At 38.2% G+C, this 13,153-nt stretch overlaps 1 protein-coding gene across 2 annotated transcripts in view; it reads right to left on the bottom strand.

The window, feature by feature from the left end:
- mast1a (microtubule associated serine/threonine kinase 1a) overlaps positions 1-10,557 on the bottom strand; it is an 81,691-nt gene extending 71,134 nt beyond the window's left edge. For both annotated transcript variants that reach the window (XM_006787378.2, XM_035906356.2), the window contains exon 1: positions 9,460-10,557. In XM_006787378.2, coding sequence (XP_006787441.2) covers positions 9,460-9,498 — 39 coding nt within the window. In that variant the 5' untranslated portion in view covers positions 9,499-10,557. The remainder of the gene's footprint in view (positions 1-9,459) is intronic.
- Between the last annotated feature and the right edge of the window lie 2,596 nt (positions 10,558-13,153).

Genomic DNA, 13,153 nt, shown 5'->3' with positions numbered 1-13,153 from the left:
TCGATGAGGTGGTGTGCTTTGGGTCATGAGCCATTTTTCTACATATTTTGTTCTTGTCACATCTTTTTTTGCAGTGTTCTTCCTTGTTTTCAGTCTTTATAATAAGAGACACTTATCATATCCAAACTGAAGCTTCATAAATGCCGAACAGACATGACGTCTTCACTGAACTCTTGCCAAGAAAGTGCTACTTGACAACTACTCATTACAACTTATATTCGATATTAAAATATGCAACTTTAATAATAGCATTTCAGGTAGAGCGGAGGGCAGACAGTTTTTATCTGGGAGTGACATCATCTATCATGGTCAGTTTTTTCAGGGATGCTAATACGGTACATCATCAAGAGGAAGTGAGCTACGCCAGGGTGACTCAGAGAGCGCCCCACTGGAGTCTTGTGTGTGTGTGTGTGTGTGTGTGTGTGTGTGTGTGTGTGTGTGTGTGTGTGTGTGTGTGTGGATATGGGGCAATAGGGATGGCTAATGGACCAAACCCCAACACCTGCTCCCTCTCACTGTCTTTTCAGTTGACAGCTACTGTATGTACTGCTTTCTTGTTACTGGCTATTACTAAGCGTATCACAGCAAGATATAGGCACAAACCAATATTACTATTATTCTCTAAATTTTAGCTCTAATATAAGATTTTTCCACTGTTCAGTATTTACATGTTTTAATATATAAAAAATGATAGTAATGCAAATCTGAAACACATTTGACGCAGTGTTGCACTGATTAATTGATCCATTATTTTAAAAAGATTATTGGTAATTATCTGAAAACTCCATTACTCTTCATAATTAAAAAGCCTTTCATCAGAGATTTGAGATTCTTTAATTCAAGAAAGTTTCTCCTTTGTTTTGAGTTCAGAGAAAAGAAGTTCTGACAATGACACAAACCTCGTATTGTATAATTAAATATTAAATGTAATAATTGTACATTTAAGCTACACATTAATATACAATAAAATTAATCAATAGCAGCAGTAGCCACAATCTCCTGACACACGTCAGACCTAAGCCAGAAGACAAAAAAGGGCAATCCTTCATTAATCAATAAGGATTTCAATCTCATAAATAAATCACTGTGCATCCTTAACATGATGTAGCAAAGTGCTATTTCAGTCTCTAAAAGCCTGAATGAAAAGTTAATACATATTTTTGAATCTATGTGTACTTCTGTTGTTCTGGTCAATTGATGAACAAGTGTTTTTGCTAATTTTTAGTAAATGAATTAATACAGAACAACAAAAACACTGACAATTTGCTGATGTTCCTTTGATTCCAGGTGTGTACAAGTAAATGTAAAACTATTTTATACAAAGTTGTGCCAAAAGTTAAATTTTGAGATTTTGAACTGATTGTAATGCAACGAAGATGTCACATTACTAAACAATTGTTACATTAATTAAAAAAAAAAAAAACTGATCAGCTGATTTAAGAAAAACAGTTACTTGTTTGCTTCTGTTTATCTGATCTCTGTTTCATCTCCTTTACGGTATTTGTCTCCAGGCACCGTCACTTTCATGCTTAAGAATGTATCATGTTCAAAATAAAATCACTTTTTATGACATTTCATGTATTTTATGCATTTCTTTTTCTAAAACAACTGACACCTTGGGCACATCTGAAATGATTAAAGATCATCCTTTAGAAGATGCATAAGCAATACAGTGCTAGTATCACTGAGGCTCATTATTAAAACTCATTCTCTGTCTTCACGGTTACACACTCACAAGCCACTTTGTTAGGTACATGTGTTGAACTGCTTGTTAACACAAATATTTAATCAACCAGTCATATGATTCATGACCATTTGTGACCAGTCATATGGTAATGCAGACACGGTCAAGACAACTTGCTGAAGTTCATCAAAACAGAACAAAAGGTGATTGAAGTGACTTTAAATGTAGCATCATTGTTAGTGCTAGATAGGGTGTGTAGAATATTTCAGAAACTTTTGATCTTGTGGGATTTTTCTACATAGTTATCTCTAATGTTTACAGAAAATGGACCAAAAATGTGAAAATATCAGTTGAAAGCAGTTTTGACTGCTTCAAGCTGATAGAAAGACAAAAGTAACTTGAATAAATACTCGTTATAACTCAGGTATGGAGAACAACATATCTGAGCAGATGAGCTACACCAGCAGAAGACCACACTGGATGTCATTTCTGTCAGCTAAGAACAGGAAACTGAGGCTACAGCTCACACAAGCTCACCAGTATTTGACAATAAAGAACTAGAAAAATGTTGCCAGGTCTGATGAGTCACAATTTCTGCTGCATTATTCAGACGGCCAATGTGAGAATTCCAAATTATTCCAATATGGACCAAAATCCAGCACCTTGTTAAATTTATGCCATGAAGATTTAAGGCAGTTCTGAAGACAAACGGAGGTCCGACCTGGAACTAGCAAGATGTTCGTAATAAACTGACCAATGTGTTTATGGGACGTTTCATTATTAGCACCCATTTTCTGCCTTTGTGCTTATACTAATGCAAAAATGTGTCCATGTTCACACTGCAACAATTTAGAAGTGTGATCTTGGACACACAGACAAATTCCAGTTCACATTCATGGCACTGCAGTTACATTACATAACAAGAAAGCCTCCATACAAATATTTAAACAAAAACATCAACTTTAAAAAAAAGTTCTGATGTAACCTGCGTGCACTACAGAGATGCAAAAGCATTAGTTAAGCATTTTCTACAGCTTTAATTCAACATAGCCAGACTCACGGAAATCTGCACACAAACAAACACCTCCCCGGCACATTTAATGTATTATGCACAGCTTCCATGCGCCAAGTAACAGCCCATTAATCACATGGTCCTCGGTCGCTATGCTTTGCAAAGACAGGACAGTTCAACCCAAATTAAAATATTATGCAAGTTTGCCTAAGACGTTAAGACAGATGTTTTTTCTTTGGCTTTTGCTTTTCAGTTAATATCTACCCAAGGACCAAGTGAAGGCCAAGTGCAAACGATAGAAAAGAAAAATGTTAATATGTTGCTCCTCTGGGCAGAGTCATGAGACTTCTGTTCTGTTTCCACTGCCAAAACTCAGAGCAGATTGGAAGGCAAATGTCACACAGTGTATTGTTCAGTTTAACAATCTGCAAGTCTTCAGTTTTTTCTTAATAGCCTTCAATTCAGAGCTCTTGACACCAGGGTCTGAAATAATGTAGCATCTCGAAGAAATGTGCAGATTTTGAAACCTTAAGAGCTGGTATTTTTTTCTTACTTCATGTATTTCGGGAATTAAGTCTGACAAAAACTTTATTTCTTTAAAGGTTTCTGGCATGGGAATTCTAGCTCTGCAAAAAGTAGTTCAAATATTTGAAAGTATTCCCAAATATATTGTGGCCTAGATTTGTTGCTTTGATGTACACTTTGCTCTCCCAGTGCAAAACCTACCCTTTTCTGAATAATACTGACATCAGAAGGACGTGTTGAGGCAGAACAAAGCAGTGGGCATGGCAATGAGTGACAGGACTTGGCAAACAGAGCTGGATCTTCTGCAGTGATCACACTCTTATCCCTCGTGCTTAGCATATTGGAAATGGGCACACTGCCCAGAACAAAATATTGGACAAATTATGCGTGTGTGTGTGTGTGTGTGTGTGTGTGTGTGTGTGTGTGTGTGTGTGTGTGTTTAAGTGGCTTACTCCATACTCCTACATGAGAGCAGGATGAGACACACAGCATGATTTGTGTTTGTTTGTGTGTGCGTGAGTGTTTGACCATATGGGTTAAGTGTAAGTATATTGTACTCCACACACGTACAATTGCTTGGACAATATGATAACCTTCTCTTCAGATAAAAACAACTCATATGACTGATACACTTTCTCCCACAGCAGAGACTACGGTTACAGATGAATAAAATGGATGGAAAGGTGCCTAAACTCAGGGTGTTAGTCATGATTGCTGGTGATCTACTTTCTATTGTTGTGTGTTTACTAATGAGGCAACTGCTTCTGTTGCATGACAGCATGACTTTGTGTGACTGATATAAAGTCTTTGGAGCACTACAGTCTGTAATTGTCATTTAACATGATATCAAATTCACATGAAAAGTGTAAGTCAGTCTAAAGCTGTTGTCGCATGTCCAAATATCACAGAAAGGACCAACAGGAGATATGGGGGAAAAAAACATAAACCAAAACTTTAGATCAAAACATCTACTGAACGTCAATGTTTTACAGTGATTTATGTGTGACATCATAATGATGTGGCAGCTGGACAACTGCAGAATGAAAATGATACAGTCAGAAGGAAGGTTGGACATGAAGAGGAGGATAGGTGGATAAAACACGTGAAGCAGATGAAGTGGTATAAAACATTACTGTGGATCCAGTGGAGATAAATGACTACTAAACTATAGATGACAGCAGGTTTAGCCAATCAGCAAACTACTGACCATGAAAATTCACATGCTTATATGTTTAATCTATTAGCTAAATATGTCTGGCGTGCCAGCCACAGCAGAGTCGAGCATACACACTCCATCTGTTGGGCCTATATTTTCATCAATATCCACCCATTATGCACATAAACTGGTGTTGAAATTGCAGCACACGAGTGTCAAAGGTACATCTCGATGTCCCAGCCACAGATTTCTGTTGGCACACCTCTCAATGCTGCCTTGTTTTCTGTCCAACAAGCCCTCCAAATTAAAAGATAAAATTTGCCCATGCTCTCCAGAACAAGAAATAAATCGGATGCACCTATTGATATGAAAACATCAGTTTTGTGGCCCTTCAGAAATAAATATACAATTTCATGGGTTTGAGTTTAAATGATGACTTTGTGAAGGTAAAACAATCATTACTATGGTAACAAATAACTAGTTAGCTAATATTTATGATCATTTATAAAGGAAATCATCTTTGGTTGGAAAACTGTCCTGAGTTCTGATGTTTTTGGATCTCCTGTTGTTACAGACTTCGCTGTCACTCCGTCATAACATCACCTCACTTCCTCCTTTGGCACCACCATAATTACGACAGGCCATGTATAATTGATGCATATTTAATACATGTTTTCAATAATACATCTAACTTCTGTTTCAGCGTCGCTGGTACTAGGATGAAAAGCAGAAAATATTTTCCACCTCATAGTACAATGCAATCATTTTTTTCATTTAAGCTCCTTATTGAATCTTATTAAGATTTACATTTTTTGAAGCCTTTACTTTTTTTGTATATTCTGTTATTTTCAGTTTAACCAAGCTTTTTCTTTAGTTTTATTTTTTAACCTTTCTTACCTATTTTGGTCTGTAACATTGCATTTATTTTATTGATATAAGCTGTTTGGGCTATTGTAACACAGTATTTTACCTATTTTTAGGATTAATAAAGTATTTCTTATCTCTGAAAGTTTTGATATACAGTGGACCTCAAGGCTGGACATGTGTAAGTGTTTGGAATGGGGCATTCAGGAGGTCTAGCAGCCCTTTTCCACTAGCACCTACTCAGCGCGACTCGTAGTACCTGGCACCAGGTACTTTTGTTAAAGTCCCATGTTTTACCTTGTATCTTCTGTTTATGCTTTATTGAATCGAAAATAAACTGTTCAATGCCAAACATTTAGTGATTCATCCCGACATTTCAGATCTTAAGCCCCTGGCATCAAATCTTAAACATCAGAAAATCTTGTTGTTATCTTTGATTCCTTTCTTAAATTTGACTCACAAATTAAATCAAGCGTTAAAGTCTTTCATTTAAAAAAAGAAGAAATTATTTCTTTCTATCAATGATCCCGAGGAAGTCATTCATGCTTTTATTACATCTAGACTAGAATGCTGCAATTCCTCATCTGTTGGACTGAGCAAAACCTGATATCATGAATGCAGCCGGTTCAAAATGCTGCTGTTAGACTCTTGACTGCTACATGGAAGTGGGATCATATTCCAGTCATTCTTAAATCATTGCACTGGCTTCCTGTGACGTACAGGATCAATTTAAAAATGTTGCTTCTCACATGTAAGTGCTTTTGTGGGCTTGCTCCAGTTTACAGCTTTACAATGCTATGTTCTATGACGCTCACTTCGTTGACTTCTTGTAATTTCAAATCCCCGATAAGGTTGTACAGGTGATCAGGCATTCTCAGTGCACATCTTGTTTCTCAGGTTAAGTCATCTTCCTCGGCAACTGAAAACAAACATCTTCTCATTAGCTTTCTCATCTTCAGACTATTGCTTAATTTTTCCTAATTCCTCTTTCTTACTATTTTATTATTTTTATTATTATTTACTCTATTTTTCTTTATTGTTCTTAAATCATTAATATTATTCCTATGATAGTTTTGCTTGCTGTGCAGCACGTCACTGTCTGTTGTGCCTAAATGTGCTATATAACATATATATATAATATTGACTTATTAGATGACCTAAAACATTATTGCACTTATTTATGTGTTTCAGCTACCTCAGTTTTACCCCAAATTAGTTCAGTGTCCACATTCATAGTTGACCAGTGAAGTAGTCATCAGTGCTAAACACAAACATGTCATCAGTATATACACTCAGTCCTTTTCCTCCCTCCTCCATCCCTCTGGTATGAAAGCAGATCTAGGTAGTAAAGGGATCCAGATATTGTAACGAGCACTTAAATGGGGTCTAGTATAGCCCACAGCTGCTGCCTTCTTCTAATCTATGCTGCCGCCACCCTTCCTCCTCCTCCTCCCAGCCTCGAGCCCTTTCAGGCCATCCTGCTGCTGGTGGTTGGTCTTCCTCCCTCAGGGCACACAGGGCTGTTAGGCCACCATTAGTCCTACTAATGGGCCTGACAACTGCACCACATCCTCAGCATTTAGACCTCCTCTGTCTGAGATATGGATATCGACCACTTCTCAATGGAACTGGAGAGTATAGGGCCAGAGGGTGGGAGTCGATTTTGTATGTACATATACAGAATTTGTGTGTTATGCACGCACACACAAAAACTAACCGTTGGCTTCAAAACACGTCTTCACCTTAAAATTCAATGGTTTATGCTACCTTAGGGGAACTTCATGATCCTATAAGGAAATTTAGTCTCCATAACGATTTGTGGAGACATGATTTTTAAATCAAAATAATCTGCAAAAACTAGAAAACACACCTACACATTAAACACCACATGACTAAAAAGTACACGAACCAAGTACCTGTGTCTTTCTATGTGGTTATGTGTTCCTGATTACCATTACAGTCCATTTTACAGAGTGTGTCTCTGTCTCGTTGTGTATTTGCATGTGCATAACATTAATGTGCACATCAGATTGCCTCTTGTCCCCTGCCAGTTTACCCGCTCTCTGTTTCTATTGACAGTGTTGAGATCCACGGCTGAAATTCCGATATGATTAACTTCTGAAGAAATAATTCAACACTAAGGACTTCTGAGTGTTTTATTCACACACTGAAACCTGCCAAACCATCATTATAGCATAGAGCAGTCATTGAGGTGAACTAAATTCTACTCTAACAAGCTCTGGTACTCATTTGCAGAGAAGAATATCTATATTACATATCTGATCCAGATCTCTTTACTTCTTTGATGTACAAGATCAGTCTCCTGGTGTGAAGAGTTAAGAAGGTGCAAGAACACAACTCTAACACATAGGGATTCATCAGAGAAGCCCATTCAGAGCAGAGCTGAAATAATAACACCTGTTTAATAAGGAAAGACACTGTCAAGATTTACTACTTTTTATACTACATGTAACCAGTGGAGGCTGGTAACCTGCGATTGCCATGTTTCAGTATATTTTAACATGGTGTCAATCTTTCAGTCTAAAAATACAGTGTACACATAAGTTCAGAGTAAAAACAACTTACTTGCAGCAAAATGCAAAATTGAAGCAACTATTTTAATGATCAAAATTTGACGTAAAACTCACAAACTTTTATGGTTTCAGGTCAGTCCAGGTTAGTCATTTGATACTGAAACAAACAAATCAAGCTCTCTCAATAGAGATTAATATTGGATGTAATTTCATTATTTTCTTCTGTTTTATAGACTGAGCAGTCAAACTAGACGGTAATCAGCATAAATCATTTAGATGGAGGAAAAGCTGATGGGAGTTCAGTTTTAATAAAAGGCTACACTGGTAAATAACAACCTGTTAATCACGCACAAATGCATTTCGGGAAGTACACAAACATTACTGCTTCCTGTACTTTTATCAAATGCTTGGTCTTAATGTCAACACAGAGTTCAAGAAGTGCAGCTCAACAATGGCAGGGATGGCTGTGATACCCACAGACTGCCTTGTTTTGCTCCTGACCTTACAGTGGGGACACAGGCAAACTACAATCTAGGGAATAGCATTGCAGGAAATTGTTTACATCTATTATTTTTTCTATTATTATTACTATTTATAAGTGATGGGAACTCTTCTACAGAAGGATATTTTTGGTAGAGTTTTCAGCAAACTAATCTTACTGTAAATGAATTTAAAAGGCAGCTTAGACAGACTAGCAAACAGTGGCACTAATGGTGAGCTCTGCCTGTCTCACTTGATTAGTTTCACACGCCCACCACACGAGCGTCAGAGCAAGCTTTTACCGGCGCCTTGACATGTCAGTCACAATAAAAGTGACTAACCTACATAATGCAAATGTAACAGTACAACCCATTTAACTTACTCAGTCTCCAACACGACTGATTACTATGGATGTCCAACATATAAAGAAAGCTTCATACTGTCTGGGATTATTATCTGTTTATTATCACTTTATGTAACCACTACTAGAAATTAATTATCTATTTTAATAACTATGACAACATTATGATTTGTCAGGTGTCTGTGTGCCATATTAGCCAATTATTGCATTCATATTCTCAGTTGTGATACATGTAAGCTGGTTAAGAAAAGGACACTGACATTTATAAGGAATTGTATTTAAGAGGCAGAACACAATAGTTTTTATGTGCTCTTTAGATGCTTCCAAAACATTTGACATCTGAAGTAGTTTGTTAAATTGCAACGCAGAGGGGTCCCTGCATATCTAATTAGGATTTTACAGTGTTGGTACTCACATAGAAGTATGCAAGTTAAGTGGAGTATGGAGGTATCTAAATCTTTTTCTGTATCTAATGGAGTAAGACAAGAGGGAATATTGTCTCCTGTTCTATTCGATCTGTATCGTAATCCTCTTTCTGTCACGTTAAATGATTGTAAGACTGGTTGTATGCTGGGTAATCTTCTTGTTAATCATTTAATGTAAGATGATGATCTTATAACTGTAATTTGTAGATCCAATGATATGTACAAAAACTACTTAAACTGCATCGAATTTAGAGGAATGCGTGTTATATGAATCTTACATCTACAAATCACCACCATGCAGCAGCTTCTGGCCAAAGAAATCTTCCATACTTCCATGAAAACACTTTCTGTTATTATGAAATGATGGCATTCTATCCAAGTAATGACTGCGTTTGCGTAACACCCCAAAAGTTCTCACCTGCAGCCTCCGTCTTCGGATGATCCCTGAATCATCCATAGCGCGTGTCGGAGGGGGTGTCACACCTGTCGGTTGGTCTCGAGGCCCCCTGGTCTCCAGGTGACGGGGCGAGAAGGGGTCCACTCTCGCGTGGCTTTCAGCGAGCCAGCAAGACGTGTTAATTGAACGCTAATAAGCCGAAACACCCGACGGAGGGTCGGTAGGTGTCAACATCACTTTTCAGAGAAAAGCAGATGATGTTCCGGAGATTAGGTAGCCCTGTTAAGGTCAGTATGAGAAATACCATAAATCCTATATATAAATACGCATATATAAACGTTTACCGTCACGTGCTACAAGCAAAAAACTACACCGGGGTTTGACCAAAATATAAAAAGTGCCGCTCCTGTGCTCGACCCCAGCCGACATCCCATGCTGGCTGAGACTGACAGAGAGTACTGACTAGGCTCCTCTGCGAAGTGCTGAATAAGCAAGAGGCTTCACGGTGGGATCAGCGTGCTCTGCATGAACTTAAGTCCAGCTGGGAGATAGAGAAGAACCCCTCACACCGAGGCTTATCGAGGCGAAGATAAAACAAAGTTTGCGCACATCTTCACTCCCGAACAGCCGGTGATCCACGGCCCAAGACAAAAAACATTTTCACTAAAATTAAATTAGATCACCATTTTAGATGCTTCTGTCGCGATGATGCTCCGTTGGTTTAAAAACCCAGTAAAGAAGTCCTCAAGCAGCCAAGCCACATACATCTATGTGCTGCGTGCAGGTACACAGAGTTCACTGCATGTATACTGCACATCACTACCACAGATCTCGATCTTATCACACATCCACGTCAGGGAATATGTGCATTTAAAAAAAAGAAAAAAAGGGGGAAAAGGTACGATGAATGAGAAGCGCCTCTACCCGTCCATCTGGTGAAACATGCAAACACAGCGGCATCGAAAGCAGGTTGATCGCTTCTCGTTTTCGTCCTCTGGGACACGGATTTGTCCGTCTTCGGGTATTCGATGTGTTTACTCTGTTCTTCTCGGGTGTAGCACCGCTTTTCCTGTGAAGAAATGATCTGTGTTTGCTTCACAGTCTTTGCTCCATCCTCGGCTCCAGCCACCCACTTCCTACTACCAAGCGACGTTTAACCCCTCAGCGACCGGAGACGGTGAGAAAGACTAGCTGTGCCGGCTGAGATGTGCGATTTTCTGTTCCTTATTCTGATAATAGCAGGGGTTTCAGGTAGGAACTGAGCAGGAGGAAAGTGGAGACACGATTTCTTTTAAAGAGGCTTGTAGAGTGAAGCTGGGGGACATAGTGTACCTGTTTCTTCATTTACTGGCCCCTGGTGTTGTTCTATAAATAGCTGTAGAATATTTTTATGTACTGAAGAACTCATTGAGTGCTCAACCTGTTATTTCAACTCTTACATATATATTAAAAGTATTAAACTAAATGCAGTCGTTTTGGTAGAGGAGTTTATCTTTGTATATCTCAATTACCAGCTCCTATTTAGCACCATAACTGGTATCCCAAAGGATCACTAAATGAAAGTAAAAACGACAATAATTTCATGGGTCATGTCATTTCTTCCTGTTAAAAGGGAGTTTTTCCTTCCCATTATTGCCAAAGTGTTTGCTCACAGGTGGAAATATGATTGTTGGGAGTTTTCGCCGTTTTCTTTGCATAGGGTCCTGACCTCACAGCACCTTATTAAAACCCTTATGTAATTTTAAGGGCCTGTAGAGCAAGGATGTCAAAGTCATTTTACATTGGGGGCCACATACAGCCCACTTCGTAGGTAGGGTCTCTCAAGTGCGCTGGACCAATGAAACTCTCCTTTCTGTCAGTGTATAGGGGTTTAACTGGCCATTTAATCCCTACAATATCTCAGTGTAAGAAAAATAAGTTTAATTTGAACAGTATACCTCAGTTTTTTTTACATGATAAAGAAATGCTGCTGCAGCCAATGAAAGAAAGCTATCATTAAGGCTCTTTGAGCTTAAATTGTAACAAATAAATGTGTGAAAAATAACAGAAAAAGGTCACTAGTGTAATTATAAAGCAGAATGTTTTTGTTAACTTACATAAATTGTCTTATTTAATTAATTTATGTATTTATTTTTACAGTGTCCCCATTTCTATAGTAGATAATGAAAAACAGGGTTTTTTCTGACATTTTAATATTTATTGATTAATGCATTACTTTAGTGTGGTATGAATGACTGTGGGGGAAGGTCTTTATCAGCAGGAAAAGCTTTAACATTTATGAAAATACTTGAAAGTCTAAAATGTATGCCTTCACATTTTCCAAATAAGTCTAGAGGTTCAGATTTGAATCTTCTTGTATTTGACGCCTCTACTCTAGTTGAAGATGAAGATCAGTCAGTCCTGGGGGTGCAGGACATTTGTTTGATTTTATATTGTGGATTTTTAGGGACACACCCCTACATGACAGTTCGTTGAAACCTGAACTCCTACCTAAGATAAATTTTAAAAAAAATCCTCCCTTAATGTTTGCATTCAGGGTTATTAAGTTACCTCCAAGTTTAAGATTTAACATTGCTGTTCATAAATGGCGTCTTCCAGCCGCCTCCTGTCATGCTTTCTATTGGTATTCCTAAGAAAAATGGCATCAAGCATTATGCATTATTCAACATTCACACCTGTCACACATGGGATTCATTGGCACATAACATTTCACAGCTCCTCACCCTTGAGTTACTTGCATCCCTGATCCACATGCTAATGAATGAACATGAGAAATTTCCACTGCTGTGGTTTTAAAGACAAAGGCCTTTTGGGATGCTGGCATATTAAGGGAAACTGTGTGCGTTCTGATATTATCCAAATCAAGTGAACCATGTTATTCCCTGCTGAGCCTGAAGACAGATGTGAATACACAGTCAATAAAAGGAATACACATCCCAATCAATGCTAAAGAAAAATCACTCCACAGTAGTAATCACTGACTGCACTGTAACATTTAGGGGCAAAGTCCATCACAGTGTTCACACAATGTCTCTGAATGATATTATACTGTTAAACATTGTCACAAGAAAGAAAGACAGAAATGTTGGTCAAAGGTGGCTTGTGAGAAGGATCAATGTGGAGATGGAAAAACACACAGGAGGCCAGGCAGCTGGTCTAGCTCCAGCTTCAGGAGAGGGGGAGACAGGAGGGGGACTTTAATGGTTTTTAGCATTGTGGCCTAAATGATCCCCGTCTCTCTGAGCAGACAGAGCTGGCAAGCTTTACTCCCTCTCACTGCGGGATTTAGTGCTGACAGATAATTCTGAGTTCAACGTCAACTCCCCAAATACTCCACCACCAAAGCTTCAGTCTTACTTTGAAGACATAAGGAGAAAAATGCCCTCTTCTAATGTACAGTACTGTGCAAAAGTCAACCTTTATTTCTTTATGCTTTGCTAGGAAAATGGGAAATGGCTACTGGGATTTATTCAAACAAGACTGTGCAAATAAAAATGGGAATACAGAATATAAGGCAAAACCAGAGTTTGTACAGTTCTAACAAGCTTCAAAGTCAATATTTGTTATGTCCAGCTTTATTCTTCAACACAGCCTGAACTCTATTAGGGAAGCTTTCTTGTGTTTTCTTTAAGTCCCAAAGATGAGGTTTAGGGCCACGGGGCCTATACCAGCTATGCTTGAATAATTTCAAACTGAATTTTTGTTATTACTGTGG

Source organism: Neolamprologus brichardi, chromosome 6 (assembly GCF_056152115.1).
Source record: "Neolamprologus brichardi isolate AB-2024 chromosome 6, ASM5615211v1, whole genome shotgun sequence".
NCBI lineage: Eukaryota > Metazoa > Chordata > Actinopteri > Cichliformes > Cichlidae > Neolamprologus > Neolamprologus brichardi.
This window is presented reverse-complemented; position numbering and strand designations above follow the sequence as displayed.